The sequence below is a fragment of the Brassica rapa genome, chromosome A02 (assembly GCF_000309985.2).
Source record: "Brassica rapa cultivar Chiifu-401-42 chromosome A02, CAAS_Brap_v3.01, whole genome shotgun sequence".
NCBI classification, from domain to species: Eukaryota; Viridiplantae; Streptophyta; class Magnoliopsida; order Brassicales; family Brassicaceae; genus Brassica; species Brassica rapa.
Window position 1 is genome coordinate 17,207,382 of NC_024796.2, and position 19,506 is coordinate 17,226,887.

The 19,506-nt window shown below is 36.7% G+C and overlaps 2 protein-coding genes, 2 long non-coding RNA genes and 1 other non-coding gene across 7 annotated transcripts; 4 read left to right on the plus strand and 1 right to left on the minus strand.

Moving 5' to 3' along the window:
• Positions 1-305: 305 nt before the first annotated feature.
• On the plus strand, positions 306-6,073 carry LOC117132079. 3 transcript variants are annotated; one of them, XR_004455570.1, is made up of 4 exons: positions 306-4,733; positions 4,967-5,040; positions 5,141-5,522; positions 5,748-6,073. It is a non-coding gene; the product is annotated as an uncharacterized LOC117132079 (long non-coding RNA). The 3 variants fall into 3 exon arrangements; XR_004455568.1 differs by having other exon boundaries at positions 4,967-5,522; XR_004455569.1 differs by having other exon boundaries at positions 306-1,315; positions 4,120-5,522.
• A 426-nt stretch (positions 6,074-6,499) lies between these two features.
• On the minus strand, positions 6,500-12,592 carry LOC117132080. Its single transcript, XR_004455571.1, has 2 exons — positions 8,908-12,592; positions 6,500-8,277 (listed from the first exon to the last, which is right to left on the minus strand). It is a non-coding gene; the product is annotated as an uncharacterized LOC117132080 (long non-coding RNA).
• Positions 12,593-15,127: 2,535 nt separating this feature from the next.
• Positions 15,128-16,223, plus strand: LOC103868141 (auxin-responsive protein SAUR36-like). Its single transcript, XM_018659110.2, has one exon. It carries the CDS (start codon positions 15,183-15,185, stop codon positions 15,621-15,623), a length of 441 nt encoding a protein of 146 aa, XP_018514626.1. The 5' UTR covers positions 15,128-15,182; the 3' UTR covers positions 15,624-16,223.
• TRNAN-GUU lies at positions 16,152-16,225 on the plus strand. The gene has a single exon. It is a non-coding gene; the product is annotated as a tRNA-Asn (tRNA).
• Positions 16,226-16,350: 125 nt separating this feature from the next.
• On the plus strand, positions 16,351-19,023 carry LOC103868140 (hsp70-Hsp90 organizing protein 3). The gene is made up of 6 exons (XM_009146246.3): positions 16,351-17,282; positions 17,583-17,871; positions 17,951-18,036; positions 18,124-18,347; positions 18,430-18,556; positions 18,645-19,023. The coding sequence occupies exons 1-6, from the start codon at positions 16,461-16,463 to the stop codon at positions 18,756-18,758; spliced, it is 1,662 nt and encodes a 553-aa protein (XP_009144494.1). The 5' UTR covers positions 16,351-16,460; the 3' UTR covers positions 18,759-19,023.
• The last annotated feature ends 483 nt before the right edge of the window (positions 19,024-19,506 follow it).

The window sequence follows — 19,506 nt, forward strand, 5'->3', positions numbered from 1 at the left end:
CAAATCGGTCTTTAATCCACATTATTTATTTCAAATAAAGATAAGATTCGCTATTTGATACATATAATAAAGAGATAATATGTGTTTCTAATCATTTTAGACCCCCTTATTAAACATCTACCATATCTCATAAACAAGATTTTTCCTTTTCGTTCCGTTCAAAAAAAAAAAAAAGATTTTTCCGTTCCGTAATTGCCCCTACTCCTCTATGCGCAGGTCTACAGGGAGATGTGTCAGAGTCACTGCCACTTGCTTAAAAAGACCTTCCGTAGACTTAACAATGCAGTTACCAAGAGATGTCTTTTGATTTATATATCTTTTTAATGATTTTTCAGTTTTCTACTTTTCTCTTCTCTTCTCCTTCACTCTAGCTTTTTGTTTCCTCTCGTAAACTCAACTTTCTCCAACTCTCTTTCTTTTCTTCCATTGATTTTCTGTATTTTATAATCAATTTGTTTTTTTTTATAAATCATGATAATTGCTTTTTCAATCTTAATAATTTTCTTTTTTTTTCCTGTGAATGTTCTAAAATAAAATTGTTCGTGTTTAAGAAGATGACTTGGTAATAATTTAATATCAAAAGAAAAACTGGAGAATTTTAAACTCATGACTATGTTTCTATAACGGTCATGAATACTATTCTATAACGGCTAAACAAAACGTGTAACTGTTACATCGTTTGGTAGATGTTACATGATTTGGATATATGACTTGTTAGATGATACATTGTTTTGGGTAAATGATTTGTTAGTTGTTACATTATTTATTACCAGGTATACAATTTGTTAGCTGCTAAGAAGTGACTTGTTAGATGATACATTGTTTTGGATAATTGATTTGCTAGTTGTTACAATATTTATTACCAGCCACACGATTTGTTAGTTTGTTACATTATTTGTTATTAACGGCTAACTAACGATGTAGCATTAAATATATTTTGTACCATATGTATTATTAACGTCTAACAAAGTATGTAGCGATACATATATTTTAATATTATATAGCATATTGTTTTGATCATAACTCTATATACAAATACATTTTCACATTTATATATAATTGTATAAAGTATAATAATCAAAATAAGTCATATATTAATATATTAATAAATACTAAAGTATTGAATAAGAAAAAAAGTTGAGTGTTCAAAAAAAATGTGATCATCTTTAAAAAAGTTGTAAAGAAAAAGCTGTCAAAACAACTGTTGATTATGTTGTGTGTGTCAGTGGACCCAGCTGCGTGTGTCAGTGGATTTAGCTCAGTCAGTGGGTGGATCTGAGAAAAAGGGTAATTTCGTCTCTTCATTTCGTTTGAGGTAAGCTTTGAGCCTCCACTGTCACTTCGTTCCCATTATTTTATAACGGGCATGCGTTTTGTATATCCACTTCATTGTCCCTATAATAAATGCAAAACAGAATATAGAGAAACTAGATTATTCGATTTAACTAAAATCACGGTTCAAAGGATTCAATCAACTAATCATATTAACGTGTGCAACACCCACATAATATCTTGGGCTTTCAAATTGGTAACTGAATTTTCCTAATATTAAAAATAAAAGATATCGATAATATATTGCACAAAATCTCGTGAGATACGATCTAGAGTATGCCCCAAATTTCCCCGAGAATCTAAATTTTAAAGTGAGAAATGGGGTTACATATACAAATACTAGAACATCTTTACTACATATAGGTTTTTTTTTTTGGTAAAATGTTAAATACTACATATAGGTTCAATTCGCCATATTATATTTTTTCTGTCCATAGACCTTACCACTTGGCTATGCCACCAAAATGAAGCTCAGACTTGTAGATGCATTCAATGCTCTCAAGGCCTAGAAATGTTTTTAGTTTTTTTGTTTTCTAGAAAAATATAATATTATGGGTATAAAAAAGTTTGGCACAGAAAATATTTAGATCGGAGACAGAAAGTAGCGAAAGAGAGAAAAAGTAGCGAAAGAGAGAGAAAGTAGATCTCCGGCGAACGGCCGGCGCGTGAGCGTGCGTGCCGTCGCCGGAGACCGTCATCCTTCAGTAAAAAGTCCCCGATTGTATTTCACCCTCGTTTCTAACGGCTTCCGCCTTGCCTGAGCTCTGGTCAGTCACCCGAGGTGGTGGTTCTGTCACTGGTGTGAAGACGCGAAGGTCTAAAGGAGCGGAGAGGTAAAGATGTTTGTGTTTTTTTGTCCCGGGAGGTGGAGGCTTAGTTAGCTCCGCCGCCGCCGGTTCTAGTCGCTGGGAGGCGGAAGGTACTATAACTTCGTCGTCGTCAGCTCAAGTCCCCAGGAGGTTAATACTCCGTCAGTCTTACGTCGCCGGCTTCAGCGTCTCGAGGGTGGTTGTCTGCTCGAGTATGGGCTCTGGTCATGGAGCGGAAGAGGTTTCTTCGGGTTATGATTTTTAGGGTTTGTAGCGTCGCCGTCGGATGAGCTCTCAACAGGGGGAGGATGCTCTCCGACAGGGTCTCAGTGTGGTGAAGAAGAGATGTGGTTGCGGTGGAGGCTCGAAGGGATTCAGAGCTCCGCCGAATCGAGGGTTTTCAGCGGTTGGGTACGGCGGTTTGGTAAGGCGGAGACGGTCGGGTTGAGGCGGAGTGACGCGTGGCGCACTGACGGTCAAGATCTCCACACGTGGCGCGCTTCTGCCTCCTCGACGCACGCGTTTCCCAGAGTCGGTCGGTGCTGGGTTCGAGTAGGTGGGCTTGGGCCTGTTAAGCCAATTTGGGCTTAGGGTTTTCTCTGGTTTGTTTGGTTGGCCGATTAGTAATGTGGGCCTCTGTATGTGGGCTTCGGCCATTGGGCTTGGCCCGTAATCTTTTATAAAATCAAAATTTGATAGGAAAAAAAAATATTTAGATCGGATAAATTTTGTTTCATTTTCAAATTTTTCTTATTTTATAATATATATAAAATGAAGCATTGGTTCGTTCCAATTTAATTACTTCTTTTCAATTTTAATGAATTTGTTGCATATTTTAAATAAAATATTTTTAAAATTTACAATTTCTGCTCAACAGCATTAATTTTTCGTGCAATACTTGTTTGTTAAAAGAAAGCCTATTCTCTGTCCTAGAAAAGCGTCAAAGCTATATTTAATGGCCCTAATCATATGATGCTTTAGTCCATTGTTGATTCTCAGTTTAAAGTGGAAGTGATACATAACATACCAGTCAGGTCATCTGTTGGAATCAGTTTATCTGATCTGATTAAATCAAATCACCAGATACCATAGCAAACGCAGAAGCATTACTCACACGCACAATTGTCTCATCTTAAGCACAGACCAGTAGTAGTCAAACGAAGGTTCTCCCAAAAATAAGTTTATAAAAAAGCTTCAAGTCAAATTTTAATGTTTACGATGACAATCACTAGTTTGAGCAAAATAAACCACTTGAAACCAAACCTTGTGACTACCAGGCTTGTCAATTAGCATATACTCACCAGTTTTATAATATTTATGTATGATATTATCATATAAGATGTTTTTAACACTTGACTTCTAGTTAATAAACTATACATCTATGTTTCTATGTTTGTATCATTTAAATTAATTATATACTAATATAAAATAGAAAAAATGATTGTTTGGCTTAATAAAATTTATTTATGTGTTAGGACTAATTTATTTATATATGTAATAGTTACTAATTTTTAATTATTTAATATATATTTGTTATTTCATAATATATGAAAGAACAAATAATACTTAAAATAATATATATATATATATATATATTATGTGCATTACACAAAAGGTTAAAAAGACTCTTAACCTAGTTTGATAGTATTGTATTACTATCTATTTTGCAAGGACCCCGAAGCTCAATGGTATATATATGGTAAACTATACTGTATCAAATAATTTGTCCGTGGTATCTAATAATTAACTGGTTAATTGCTGGTTAGTTATTGTACCGTTTGATATCAAGAAAAGAAGGATCAAACAAAAAAGATTGTGGAAGCAAAACATAAGATCCGTGATTAGTGGATTAATAACAAAATTTCTAGAATTTGGAAGATGCATATATTTATTTGTTTATATTGTCTTCTTGCCCGCATACAAATCTAGGACTGACTTTCTTTAGCTGTTCTTATTTGTCTTTGTTCTACAATGACAGGGTCGCTAGCACTTTGGTTAGGCTCGAGTCGCCTTGCCTTCATCACGTTACTTGATTTAATGTTTTTTAAATAAAACATTAGGTAAGGTTCATCACATATTCACATTATTACCCAATTTGGCTGTTTTCGTGAAAAATATCATTTTATTCTACGAAAGTCGAAAATAGATATATTACGTATGTGCACCTTTTTATATGATTTGTATTATTTTCTACAACTTGCATATTTTGTGTGTGGTTAAAATAAATCATATAAACCAATTCGTTCATGGGAAATTTTACTTCTACACTTTCTTTGGTACCACATTTCAAGTATACCACTAGTATGGGGACATTTTCACAAATACACTTTTCATTAATGACCAAAAGACCATACTAACCCTAACTTTATCTCTCTCTCTCTCTCGCGATCATCTTCTTTTCCTCTCTCTTTCTCTCGATCTTTTTTCTTCTTCTCTGCCTCCGATTCACCGGAGATCCACCGTCTCTCTCTCGCGATCTTTTTTCTTCCTCTCTACCTCCGATTCACCGGAGATCCACCATCTCTCTCTCATTCCACTGGTTCTCTGCGGTTCACACTGTCGACTCCTACTTCTGTACAAGATTCCCAACTGGTATGCATCTAATTTTTCCTTTTTTTTGTTTGTGTCGATTAATTTTGCGAAATTTCGATTTTGTGGTTACTCTAGTCAAAAAATCAAACAAGGTTGCTTTAGACTTCTAATCTGTATAGGTCGATCTAAGATAAACAGTTTTGATTGTGAAAACATTGAGTTTTTGACAACTTAAGATCCTTTATAACCCTTTGTAAATCTAAGTTATTTTGTAATGTAATTGATATGTTCAGTTCCTGAGAAACTGTGTTCAAGCTTATATGAGAGCCACAACCCTGTCAGCACACATTTGCTTCGATGTACAATGGTAATCACCATTTTCATCATTGACTTTTGTTTTTCTATTAAATCTTATTGAACAATCATTGAGATTTTTTTTTTGTTTTTTCTTGTGTCTTAAATTGCAGAATCTGTTCCCTTTAGCGAACTAATCTCCTCTGATTCCTTGATTGTGAAACCTCTGTTTCTCAGTTGTTGATTTTGTTCCATTTACTTTTTTACTTGCTTTCTCTCTCACATACAAAGACCATAGCTTTTCCACAAGTTTCGTGGCAGAAAATTTTCAGGCACTCTATATCAGATTTTGAGTGTTTGGTTACTTTAACAGCCTGCTTCTGCTGATGGATCTGGAAACTGAAAATTGAATAGCTTCGGTTCTGTTGAGAGAAGCAGCAGAGTTGATGAGACAAGCTGAAAAAGATGGCGTCCGAGCTTATCTTGAGAAGCCTAATGTAAGGCATCGACCTAACTCGAGGTTTCTCACAGCAACTGTCCTTGGTGTTCAATAATGTAATGCTTTTTTTTCCACTCTTTACTTATTTTCGTTTTACAAAAGTTAAGATTGAAAAGGATAAGCCTTTGCTTGCTATAGTGTGTGATATTCTTTTGTTCGTTGAAGCAATAGTTGTATGTTTTTGGAAGAGGATTATTTTACTTGTTGGTGAATGGTCGATTCACAATAAGAAAGTTGGCAGAATCTGAAAGTTTTGTTTTGGGTTCTGCGTTTCTTAACAGTTCAGTGTTGGAGAAGTCTCCGGAGGCGGCTTTAGATGTGGATCAGACGATCTTTGTGGTTGTGGCGGAAGACGTGGAGAGGAGCAAAACGACGGTGTTATGGGCGGCAAGAAACTTCTCCAGCAAGAAGATTTGCTTGCTTTACGTCCATCGTCCTGCTCGGCCTGCCTCCTGCAGTGAGAATCTTTTGCTTCTCTTTCTTTTTGACTTAACTGTTTTGTGGTGAATTATAGAATATTTATGGATGTTGAATTGTTCTTGAGTGTAGATTTGCTCATGAATCATGATTGAATCTTACCAAGTCTATATATATATCCTTTAGTTGATTGTGGATGATGTTAATGATGTACCTCTGTTTGCTAAGAAAATCTGAGAAATGATATAATTGTTTTTATAAAGAAGGGGCAGAAAAATCATATCAAATTATATCATCATAATAAAATACTTATAAGGCTTTATAAAGATAATAAATAATTTATAAATGTTTATAAATCATTTATGAAAATTCAGAAATTATTTATAAACCTTTATCAATAGTTTATATATATTCCTACAAATGATTTATAAACTTTTATAAAATAACTTTTAAGAATATACCAAATATTTATAAGGTTTTATAAAATCATTTATAAATATTTAGAAAGGTAATTTCATTTATAAAGTCTTAAAAATCATTTATAAGATTTTATAAATCTTTACATTTAGAAGTAAAATATTCATAAAGCTATTATAAGTTTAAAAAGTAAAATTGGTGATATAAATACATGAAGATGCTCGTTACTAATTTTCTGAAAAAAGAAACTAGAGTAAATGTAAAGTACAAATGATTTACAGCTTACAATCACTTATAAGAACACGTGTTACACATATATATTACAGAAAGACATGTGTCTTGTTTCTCTTATATGTGTCAAGAACATATATATTACATATAAAAACACGTGTCTTCTCTCTCTTTCTGCAATTCCAATCTTCTTGAAAATTGTGTTTCCCTCTGAAAACATAAAACATAAGGCTAAATATATATATATTGTTGTACGATTTCTTTTATAAGGCCTTATAAATATAAAAATTGTAATAAATACCTCAAGCGGGTTACCTTTATAAAATCACTTATAAATTTTATAAGAGCTTATAAAACCTTTTATCAAGCATCTATAAAGTTTTTAAAACATATATAAATATTTATAAGATTTTATAAATATTTTTCAAGAGTTTATAAATCTTTTGCAAGAGTTTATAAATCTTTTATAAGATTTTATAAATCTTTACATTTAGAAGTAAATATTCATAAAGCTATTATAAGTTTAAAAAGTTTAAAAAGTAAAATCGGTGATATAAATACATGAAGATGCTCGTTACTAATTTTCTGAAAAAAGAAACTAGAGTAAATGTAAAGTACAAATGATTTACAGCTTACAATCACTTATAAGAACACGTGTTACACATATATATTACCGAAAGACATGTGTCTTGTTTCTTTTATATGTGTCAAGAACATATATATTACATATAAAAGCACGTGTCTTCTCTCTCTTTCTGCAACTCCAATCTTCTTGAAAATTGTGTTTCCCTATGAAAACATAAAAACATAAGGCTAAATACATATATATATATATATATATTGTGTTTTACGGTTTCTTTTATAACGCTTTATAAATATAAAAATTGTAATAAATACCTCAAGTGGGTTACCTTTATAAAATCACTTATAAATTTTATAAGAGCTTATAAAACCTTGTATCAACCATCTATAAAGTTTTTAAAACATATATAAATATTTATAAAACTATTTAAAAGGGTTTATAAAACTATTTACAAGAAATTATAAGCTATTTATAAGAGTTTTTACATTTATTTATAAGTGTTCATAAATTAATTTACAAGGTTTATAAATCTATTTATAAGAGTTTATAAATCACCAAATTAACCAACTTTACATCATTTCTTTGCTTATTAAAGAACATCATTCTTTTACAGTTTCTTTTATAAGGCCTTATAAAAAGGTAATAATTGAGCATTGAGATGATTGAGCATTGAGAGATACTTGGGGTTTCTGAATTTATAATGGTTTATAAAAATTTATAAAGGGTTTACAAAACTACAATGTTAGATGAACGCCTCAGTTCTGCAGATGCACATAATGTATACATACCACATATATAGCCTTCTAGGACCTTTCTCACAGCAATAGCAAAAGCCTGATTAACAAGAGTATAGTGGCTCTTGTTATTGGCTTCTTCATTTTCACCTACTTTACAGCTCCCCCCTGTCCCTCAACTTCCAACTTGAAGTTCATGAAATGGGTCTACGAAGTTATGGAGAAGAAAGACCAAAGAACCAAAATAGCCTATGTTTCAAAGAATCTCTCCTAAGGCGTCAGTGCTTGATAACCGATGCCACAAGCTCAGACTTTTGTGGGTTTTCCTATCAGCTGGCTCAGAGCATAATCCATAAGAGAGCTTCTGTATGCTAATAAGAGAAGAACACCTTGCAGGGCATTCAACGCCAACCTAACCAAGCTTAATTCCTATTAAAAAGCAAAAAAATTGTCAGAGAATAAAACATAACCAAAGAGTTTACTTCATAAATTGTTAGTAACTAGTAACTGTGGCAAAGTAAATAATAAAATTTATAAGTAAAACATAACCAAAGAGTTTACTTCATAAATTGTTAGTCAAAGCTGAAGAAAGTTTTCCACTATATTTATGTTTGCTCATAAAGGATACTACTTGGAAATCATTCCTAATAAAAACTGGAAGAGCATCTTCTGTACCAAAGATAGACTTTGATGGTGAAACGTAGCTAAACTTTATATTGTTATCTATTGTAAAATCTTCTAGAACTACCATAATCAACTCTTTGTAGGATATATCTTTAGGAATAACACTAATTGAACCTCTTCTTTCTTTATCAACAGTGAAATCCCAATGAATTATATCCCAATATATATTCAAACATCAAAACTAATAGAAATAGTATGTCTTTTCTATAATATAAAATTTATAAGGGCTTATAAATATCACAGAGTATAATTTCAATTTCAATATCGACACCTTTGTCAAACATCATATAAAAAAGATCATGTTTGGAAATTTTCAACATGAAATTACTTAAACAAATCATTTTCAGAAAAACAAAAGTAGAAGACAAAAATCACCTTCTTTGATGCTTCCTTCTCAAATTATCTTGACACCTTCGACAATCTTCTTCCTCTGTTCGCTGGATCGCGTCTACATCTCACCAAGTTCGCCAGAGATCGCAAAGTTCACCGGTGATTTCGTTTGGAGCAACTCCCAATTTGATCGCAGGACAAAGATCTGGAGAAGAAAGAAATATAAGTTAGTAGGAGTCAAAATATATTCAACACAAAATTACTTAAAGCTTGAAGAATCAACAAGATATATCAAAAAACGATAAAACATAACACTATGTTCCTCATCGATAAATATTTATAAGGTTTTATAAATTTGAAATTTTTAAAACCTCATGAGAAAAGCTTCGTCTTCTTTCCCAGAAATTGATCGATTATGAGAAATCAAGCTAAAATGATCAGGAACGGCTATTTGTGTCACATACCCTCACAAACTGATGATTCTCGGTCGAACTGAACTTCCAATCCCCATGTTTCTGTTCGTAACCGATAAGAATCAAAAACCCTTCGAGTGTGGATTGGAGCTTGAGCAAACCGCGGGAGAGGTCTAGAACGGAGTCGGATACTAAACTGCATAGCTCATGAACGATAAGAGCTCATCCTCACGCCAATACTCTCTCTATTGACAAAATAACAACAAAATAACAACAAACAAACAAACTTGAAGATAGCCGAATTCGCCGTAGATTGTCGGTCGAGTTCGTCGGTCGAGTTCGTCAGAGATCGCCGAGTTCGCCGAGTTCGCCGGAGATCGCCAAGTTCGCCGGAGATCTCGTTGGAGCTCGTCTCAATTTCATCTCGTGACAGACATTTGGAGAAGAAATAGATCTAGGTTAAATTAATGAAATGAGGGGTACAATAGTATTTTGCCTATTAAAATTTTAAGGGTAAATTTGAAAAGTGTAAAGTTGAAAAGTGGTATTAGAAAAGTGGTATTAGTGGCAATTTCCCTTCGTTCATTATCAATAAGTTTTGATAAACGAACATATTATGCAAAAAAAAAAACTATTATATTAATATGATACAACTCTTACATTCAATTAGTTAAAATAAGTATCGGAGAATTATCAACGGCATAAATACAAACCTAGTATTATATCTTAGAGACACTATAATTTTGGTGTGAAGATAGAAACCTAATCTTGATTTACCGAACTCGAGTCAATCGACACAAACACAAGCAACTATTGATCCGGTGTTCATCACACCCCTCTGTTAACGAGGAAATGCCTCTATAGCTCACACCCACGGGAGATGGAATTGAACCAGCAACATACTAATCTTGCTCTCAACCGAGTTCCTTGTACAATCGTTCTTTGTGTCTTTCCTTCTCAATCTTGGCTGATAACAAAAACCCTAAGTCAACTCTAATCAGCTCAAGACTCAGACTTATAGCTTTATAATTCAGTTATTTGCACGTGCTTAATAGTACTCAGCATGTGAAGGGACGACACATGTACTAACCGACTAATATGTTACAAATTCTTAGACTCAAACAGAATATCTAAGACACTTAAGACTCTACGAAAGACTAACTTCCTTTCAGCTTGAGTCTTCTACTTGTGGCTGATCTGATGACTATAAACCTTCAAATCTCCACTTGAAGCATATATCAACCTCTACACCAATCTCCTTGTGCTCTAAACCGAACACACGAATCCTCTACCAGACTCGACATCCTTTTCAGGATAGTCTCAGCTCATTCCTTACCAATACGAAGCATCTTCAATGCTTCCTTCACCTTGTAAACCAGTAAAATTTTAGTAAATATATATGCGGGGTTGTAAGATGTGGCAATCTTCAAAACTGCTACTATCCCTTTGCTTATAAGATCTCGACCATAATGATACTTCTGTGCGACATGCTTTATTCTCTCATGAAGCACAACATTCTTGGAGAGAGCAATGGTGCTTGGAGAATTGCATAATATCTCTACCGTCTCTTGACCAAAACCTAGTTCTTCAGCTAAACCCTTCAACCATACCCCTTCTCTAATGGCTTCTGATAGAGATATGTATTATGCTTCTGCTGTTGAAAGGATTACAACTTGTTGAAGTTGAGATTTGCAGTAACCCTTAACAATGAACTCTCCTTTACGCTTGTAGCACAGTTTTGTATCAAGCGATCCTTGAATGTATCTTAACACCCACTTGACTGCTCTCCAATGCTCTTGAATTGGATTGCACGTAAAACGACTTACAAGACCAGCCTTATATGCTAAGTCAGGACGAGTGCCTATCATAACATACATAATGCTTCCCACTACGCTTTGATAAGTTATACCTTCCATTTGATCTGCATGTTCTCTGATTTCATGTTTTGTTGTAGTCTTCAGCTTGAAGTGTGCTCCCACAAGCGTTGCAACAGAGTTACACTGATCCATTCTGAAATTACTTAGTATCTTTCCGAGATAACCTTCTTGAGATATCCATAAGCACCCCTTACTTCTATATATTTCAATTTTCATGCAAAAATTTTCTTTGCATCTTTGAGGTCTTTCATATCAAATTCACTGTTTAGAAGTATCTTCAAACTCCAAACATGACTGACATTTTTAGCGGCAATCAAGATATCATCTACTTTGATATTGATTCATCTTCGTGAAGTCATCAAAGCGCTTATTCCATTGCTAAGGTGACGGCTTCAGCCCATAAAAGTGATCATTTCAGTATATAGACTTTCTCAGGATGATGTTTGTCCACAAAACCTTCATGCTGATCCATCACAGTGTATTTTTCAATGTTTCCATGTAAGAATGCCGTTTTGACGTCTATCTGTTGCAGTTCTAAGTTAAAATGAGCTACAACAGACAACATGTATCTACTAGACACATGCTTGACTACTTGAGCAAATATTTCCTTATAGTCGATGATTTCCTTCTGCGAGTAACCTTTTGCTATTAGTTTGGCCTTGAATCTTTGATCCTCTACTCCAACTATACATGATTTCCTTTTGAAGATCTACCTGCAGCCTATAGTCTTTTGGTCCTTTGGTTTATCAATCAATACCCAAGTGCCACTCTTCTTTAGTGAAACAATTTCTTCCTTGGCAGCTTCATTCCATTTTTCACTATATGGATCACTCATGGCTTCTTGATAGCTATTTGGTTATGTACCTCCATCTTCAACGATCATACATATAATCTCTTCAGATTCTTCTTCATGTCCCATATATCCACATTTGTAATCACTGAGTTTTAGTGGTGGAATGATCTACCTCTGAGATCTGTCTCTTGATTATTGATACTCGTTTAAATCATCTGATGCACGTTCGCTTGCTTGACATGTCTCTACTTCTGTTTATGCTTCTGGCTCAGTACTCCACCTTAAGAACATCTCTTAATTCCTCATCATTTCGATCTTCAACTTCGAAGTTAATGATTCTTGTATCTTGAAATTGACCTTGCTTTGTGGATGCACTTGAATAAGTAGAACATGGGATATAGTTGACATGCCACCAGGGAAGAAAGCCATTGGTAGCAAGTGGGTGTTCACTATTAAATATAATGCAGATGAGACTATAGAGAGGTACAAAGCTAGACTTGCTGCTGTGGAAATCATCAAGTAGAGGGTGAAGATTATGAAGAAACATTTGCAACGGTGGCCAAGATGGACATGGTTCAAACTCTTTTACAGGTTGCTGTGGCAAAGTGATACAAGCCTAAGCTATCAAAGGCTGTATGTTCCCAAGCAAGAGAGGAGGAGCCGATCTAACACAAGGGTGATCCGTATGGACTGATCTAATCAACCAAGAGGATCTGAACTGGAACTGTTTGATGGAATGAAGTGCACCACACGAGAGATGGAAGGCTCGTGATGCAACACAAGGTTCCTCTAGGCCGTGGAGGTACTGGTCTCACAAGGCAAAGAGAAGGAGGCGAGTTCTAGCTTGAGAGCTCTAGGGTTTTCTTTAAAAGAAAAGTTTATGTTTATTCAAAGTCTGCCCCAAAAGTGGGCTTGCAAAAACATATAAATAGGACCAAGGGAACAGGCTCCACTTAGGTCACGAAAATACAAATAAGGAAACAAACTATAGTGTAAAACATGAAATAAGGTCATGAGTCTTCTTAGCCTTGGATCGAACTTAGCACTTGGGATAAGTGTGAAGCAAGTTGTGGCCTCGTTAAAAACCTCCCCTGGAAAACCCATTTGGGACAAAACCAAGAGTAAGGGAAAAAGAGCACACACAAAGAGCTTAGCCTAGTTGCTAGATTCGTCCAAGAGACTTGCTAGGCAAGTTGATCTTCCATGGTAATGATCATCAGGTTGGTGTGGCATTGCTCCGGGATGAATGGCCACATATCCTCACTTGATGCTTGTTTCTCCTTAACCGGTTCTTCACCCTTTAGTTCATCTTTCTTCAAGCTTGATTCACCAGCCAGTTTAACCTGTCCAAGATCAGAAGCAAGTATCATGCTCTCATTAAATTTATGTTGAAGTATCTTAGCTCTTTGTCTAGTGATAGCTCCCTTGAATACGGTTGGTACTGACACTTCTTGGACTGTCTCTGATTTGGTTATGTTGCTGATCATGTCCTGGATATCAGGTTCAGTTAAGTCTGGTTCCGGCTCTGGTTGAATGTCCTCATCACAAAGAATTGGGAAGTACACCAGATGGATGTCTATAATGCATTTCTACATGGAGATTTGGAAGAAGAAGTGTTCATGAGGCTTCCTCCAGGGTTTCATTCAGATAATCCAAACAAAGTATGCAGGCTGCAGAAATCCTTGTATGGGTTGAAACAAGCTCCCATGTGTTGGTTTGAGAAGCTGACAAAAGCTCTTACAGGATTCGGGATTGTGCAATCATATGAGGATTACTCGTTGTTCACTTACATCAAGGGAGATAAGAGTGTGCGAGTTCTCATATATGTAGATGACTTGATCGTCACGGGTAATAATCTGGATATGATGGTAAAGTTCAAAAAGTACTTGAGTGACTGCTTTCATATGAAAGATCTGGAGAAGGCCAAGTATTTTCTTGGTATAGAGATCGCGAGAAGTCCTCAAGGAATGTTTCTATCACAGCGTAAGTATGCGCTAGACATCGCAGATGAGGCTGGGATGCTATGCTTGGTAGTAAACCGGCAACTACACCAATGGAGATGAACCATCGGTTGCTGGCGGATAAGAGTTTGTTGTGTGTTAATCCTGTGAAGTTCCGAAGAGTAGTGGGTCGTCTGGTATACTTAACTCTAACAAGGCCAGATTTATCGTATGCAGTTCACGTGTTGTCTCATGTGATGCATGAGCCAAGAGAGGCACACTGTGAGGCAGTAATGCGAGTTCTACGATACTTAAAGGGGAGCCCAGACCAAGGTATTATGCTGAGGTCTGACAGTGATTTGAAGATACATGCATATTGCGACTCTGATTACAACTCAAGCCCGCTTACGAGAAGATCATTGTCGGCGTATATGGTGTGCTTGGCAACTCACCTGTCGCATGGAAAACTAAGAAGCAAAACACAGTGTCTCATTCGTCTGTAGAGGCCGAGTACCGTGCTATATCAGATGCATTGAAAGAGCTGAAGTGGATGAAGAGACTTTTGGAAGATCTTGGAGTTAAGCATGAGACCCAGATGGAGTTGTTTTGTGATGGTAAATCTGCCATCTATATCGCAGTGAATCCTGTGTTCCATGAACAGACGAAGCATATAGAGACAGACTGTCACAGTGTGAGAGACGTGGTTAAAGCCAAGCTCATCTCTACCGTTCATGTTCGGACTAATGAGCAACTCGCGGATATCTTGACAAAGGCATTGGGGACTTCATCATTTTGTTACTTGTTGTCCAAGTTTGGAGTGTGTGATTTGCACGCTCCAACTTGAGGGAGAGTGTTAAGGAGGATCGAACCGACGTACGTAAATGTATATTGTGTGAGTTCTGTTGTAAAGATAAGGGTAGATAGATATCGATAGATTCTGTTGTGATTTGGTGCTATCACATTATGTAGGCTAAGCTGTGTATAAAAGTCACGATTGTGACAAAGAAGAATAATAAGATCTTTTCACCATATCTCTTGTTTACAGTGTACATCAAAAAGGGCACGCACACTCATTCGACCACCATCGTCGCATCGGTCACAGCTCTCAAACCCCTATATAAGAGGTTTCCTTTCCTTCTCGTACCCAAACAATCTTCTCCAACTTAAAAAAAAAAACAGAGAGAACAAAAACTTAATCAACCCCATTTCTTGAAATACGATATAAGATAAACCATCTCATTTTTTTATCTAAAAGCCTTTACTTTCTTCACATTCGTTTAATCGGTACTGAACATGCATGGAGAGAGTCATAGGTTTCAAAATCGGACACAGATTTGTCAAGATCTTCAAATGGACTCGATGCAGAAGAACTCAAACGAATAAACGTCAATGCAGGACCCGAATCACAAATCCGATCACCGGAATCCGCTCATTAGCACGGTGTCTAAGCCGTGGAGCCAAGAGATTATGCGGTGGCGAGAAGATTTCGGGTAATAGCAAGATCCGACTGGGTAAGGATCCGAACGCGTCTCTGTCGATGAATGTTGTTCCGAAGAGACATCTGGTGGTTCACGTCGGTGAATCAGACGGTGACACGCGGCGGGTTGTGGTGCCGTTGATCTACTTTAATCACCCATTGTTCGGAGAGTTGTTGGAACAAGCGGAGCTGGTTGATGGGTTCGATCAACCGGGTCGAATCACGATTACGTGTCGGGTTTCTGATTTTGAGAAAGTTTAAATGAGGATCGCCGCATGGGATCATTGTCGCAGGAAAAGGACTTGCAAAATTCTATAACTTGACATTTCTTCCAAATTATTTGTGTGTGTGTGTGAATATCACTAGTCGTACAGCTATACTTAATACAAGATCAGTGTGAATGCAATTTCATTTACTGAAACATATGAAAAGTTTGATTGGTAATCCAATATCACAATGATATGAGATTTATCTATTAATAGTTATCAACCATAAAAACGGTATGAAATCAGATGTATAGATGTGGTATTCTCAGCCAAATGATTCAAACTATACAATAAAATAAACGTGTATGCTACTATGATAATTATTACAATAGTAAAATATATAAGGTAACTAACGAGTTAAACGAATCAAAACTATAATTTTATAGGCCATATCAAACTAACAAGTGTGTTTACTATGACGCTCTTTCCTACCTCAAGACGCTTCAGAACAATGTTGAGCTTCAACACTTCACTAACGCACATTATTGCGCTATATAAATAAAAGCCGTACAAATATTCAAAAGCTTCAGTAGCTCAGTTGGTTAGAGCGTGTGGCTGTTAACCACAAGGTCGGAGGTTCAACCCCTCCCTGGAGCGGTTATTTTATTTTTAATTATTTTTTCTTGCCACGGCTTTTTTTTTTTTTTTTTTTTTTTTTTTGATCAATGCCACGGCTTCTTTATTTACTAGGAACGTTCTCGACAAATCGAAATTTCGAGAACCCTCTCGTTGTCTCTCCCAATCGCTCACCACCATACTCAGTTAGTTCTCCTCTCTCTTTTTAAGCTTTCGCCATCATCGAAGATGCGACACAACACTCTAATAGCATTCAATGGCGGAAGAAGCAAAATCAAAAGGAAACGCCGCCTTCTCCTCCGGCGATTACGCCGCCGCAATCACACACTTCACCGAAGCAATCAACCTGTCCCCAACCAACCACGTCCTCTACTCGAACCGATCCGCCGCCTACGCATCCCTCCACCGCTACGCCGAAGCACTATCCGACGCCCAGAAAACCGTAGAGCTCAAACCGGACTGGGCCAAAGGGTACAGCCGATTAGGCGCGGCGTACATGGGCCTTTCTCAGTACAAAGAAGCAGCCGATGCGTATAGGAAAGGCTTAGAGGTTGATCCGAGCAACGAGACGTTGAAGTCGGGGCTAGCCGACGCGTCAAGACCCCGCGGGCCATCGTCGAATCCGTTCGTTGAGGCGTTCCAAGGGGAGGAGATGTGGGCCAAGCTGACGGCGGATCCGGGGACTAGGGTTTATTTGCAGCAGCCTGATTTCGTGAAGACGATGCAGGAGATTCAGAAGAACCCTAACAATCTTAATCTGTACATGAAGGATAAGAGAGTGATGCAGGCGTTGGGTGTTTTGTTGAATGTTAAGTTTGGCGGGTCTAAGGGAGAAGACACGGAGATGAATGAGGCTGAGCCTGAGCCTGAGCCGGAGCCTATGGAGTTGACGGAGGAGGAGAGGGAGAAGAAAGAGAGGAAGGAGGAGGCGAAGAAGGAGAAAGAGCAAGGAAACGCTGCCTACAAGAAGAAGGAGTTTGAGAAAGCTATTGAGCATTATAGTAAGGCGATGGAGCTTGACGATGAAGACATATCATATCTCACGAACCGTGCTGCTGTTTATCTTGAGATGGGAAAGGTACTTGCTTTAACTTTTTTACAATTTCAGTTTTGTTTCTTGCTGTTAAGTGTTCTTTGCTGAGGATTTGGCTTTAAGCTCGTATCTTTAGAGGAAGAAAGGAATCTAAGTTTCATGAAGTAGATAGTTGTTGTGCATTTTGATGAGTTTTGATGAGTTGGATCTCTGCTTCTTGCTGGAGATTAAGATGTTTTGGGTTGAAGTGTTTAGTTGTTCTGTTATAGTTCATCTGGATGTAGACGTGTTTTATGTGTTTGTGTTTGGCGTTTTGAGGGCTAATTGCTTCGAATCGAATGTCAGTATGAGGAGTGCATTCAAGACTGTGACAAGGCTGTTGAGAGAGGCAGAGAGCTTCGTTTCGACTTCAAGATGATAGCAAAAGCTTTGACTAGGAAAGGGTCTGCGCTGGTGAAGATGGCGAAATGCTCAAAGGACTTTGAACCTGCGATCGAGACTTTTCAAAAAGCGCTTACAGAACATCGTAATCCTGATACGTTGAAGAAACTAAACGATGCTGAGAAAGCTAAGAAAGAGCTGGAGCAACAGGAGTACTTTGATCCTAAGATAGCCGAGGAGGAGCGTGACAAAGGTAACTGATCTTTGATTAACAACCAACCTCGCTATTTGATATTAAGGATAAAGCATTTGACATCACTCCGTGGATGCAGGTAATGGATTCTTTAAAGAGCAAAAGTATCCAGAGGCAGTGAGGCACTATTCAGAAGCAATCAAAAGAAACCCAAAGGACGTGAGGGTGAGAGCATTTCAGTTTCGTCTTGAGCTAAGCACCTTGTATAAGGAAACTTGAATCTGAGTGGGTGTTTTCTTTCCTGGTCTGCAGGCTTACAGCAACAGAGCTGCTTGTTACACCAAGCTAGGAGCTTTACCAGAGGGATTGAAAGATGCTGAGAAATGCATTGAGCTTGACTCTAGCTTCACCAAAGGATACACTCGGAAAGGAGCTATTCAGTTTTTCATGAAGGAGTACGACAAAGCCATGGAGACGTATCAAGAAGGGCTGAAGCATGATCCTAAGAACCAGGAGTTGCTCGATGGTGTTAGAAGGTTTGCAACTGTTGCTTGTCTGCTACTGTTAAAGTCATGTAATCTGAGTTGTATTGAAATTGTTTGCTATGTTATCACTCAGATGTGTGGAGCAGATCAACAAAGCGAACCGCGGTGACCTGACACCAGAAGAATTGAAGGAGAGACAAGCAAAGGCGATGCAAGATCCAGAAGTTCAGAACATATTGTCTGATCCGGTGATGAGACAGGTATTATAAACAGAAGTGAAAATTGTATCTGAAATAGATTCATAGCTCACAGGCTGAGTTTGAGAGTTCTGTGGAATGAATATCGCAGGTACTGGTTGATTTCCAAGAGAATCCAAAAGCTGCACAAGAGCATATGAAGAACCCAATGGTGATGAACAAGATACAGAAGCTGGTTAGTGCTGGTATTGTTCAGGTTCGGTAGATTGGTTATGCTGAAACCGGATTCAAAGTCAAATTTATATCCAAGTTCCTACGGTGTTGTATCGGTTAACTTAGTTTCTGATCTGCTTTGGGTCATGTTTTGTGAGTTATTATCGAGTTGTGTTCTCTTATTTTTTCTCTTTATCTTATTTGTGTTTACTTCCTTCGAATCTTTTCTACAGAGTGTGTTCAAGCTTTTAAGTCCATAAGGCTGTTCCTCCTATAATATTGTATCCTGATGAACTTTGCACAGAGGCTTTTAATTATGTTCCGCTCTAATTGTTTCAACACTTTTAAGCTTTCAATTGCTTTCCACGTTATGGTGATCTGAACTCTGTACGATCTATTTAGCCATTATACGGCAGTTTTTTGATGCATTTTCTTAGTAATCTTGATTTTTAACACTACCAGATTTAAGTATTCTTCGAGACTACTTGTCGAATATAGGTAACATTTTCGAATACTTGTCTAAAGCCATGTTATTTTTTCGAATACTTGTTCAAAAATATGTTATTTGCAAGTTATTTGACTTGTTCGATTATTTTTTACTTACTAATATTTATGAATTATTTGGATATATTTCCATTCTAAAAATTATTTGGAGGATAATATTGAGAAGGTTATGAATTTTGTTGTTGTCACTCGACTAAGTAAAAACTTGGTAATATTTCTATTTAATATAAAAAAGAAGAAGGAAAAAATATATTTTTTTTGATACGAAATATTGCTTACTTCTTATAACAAAGAAA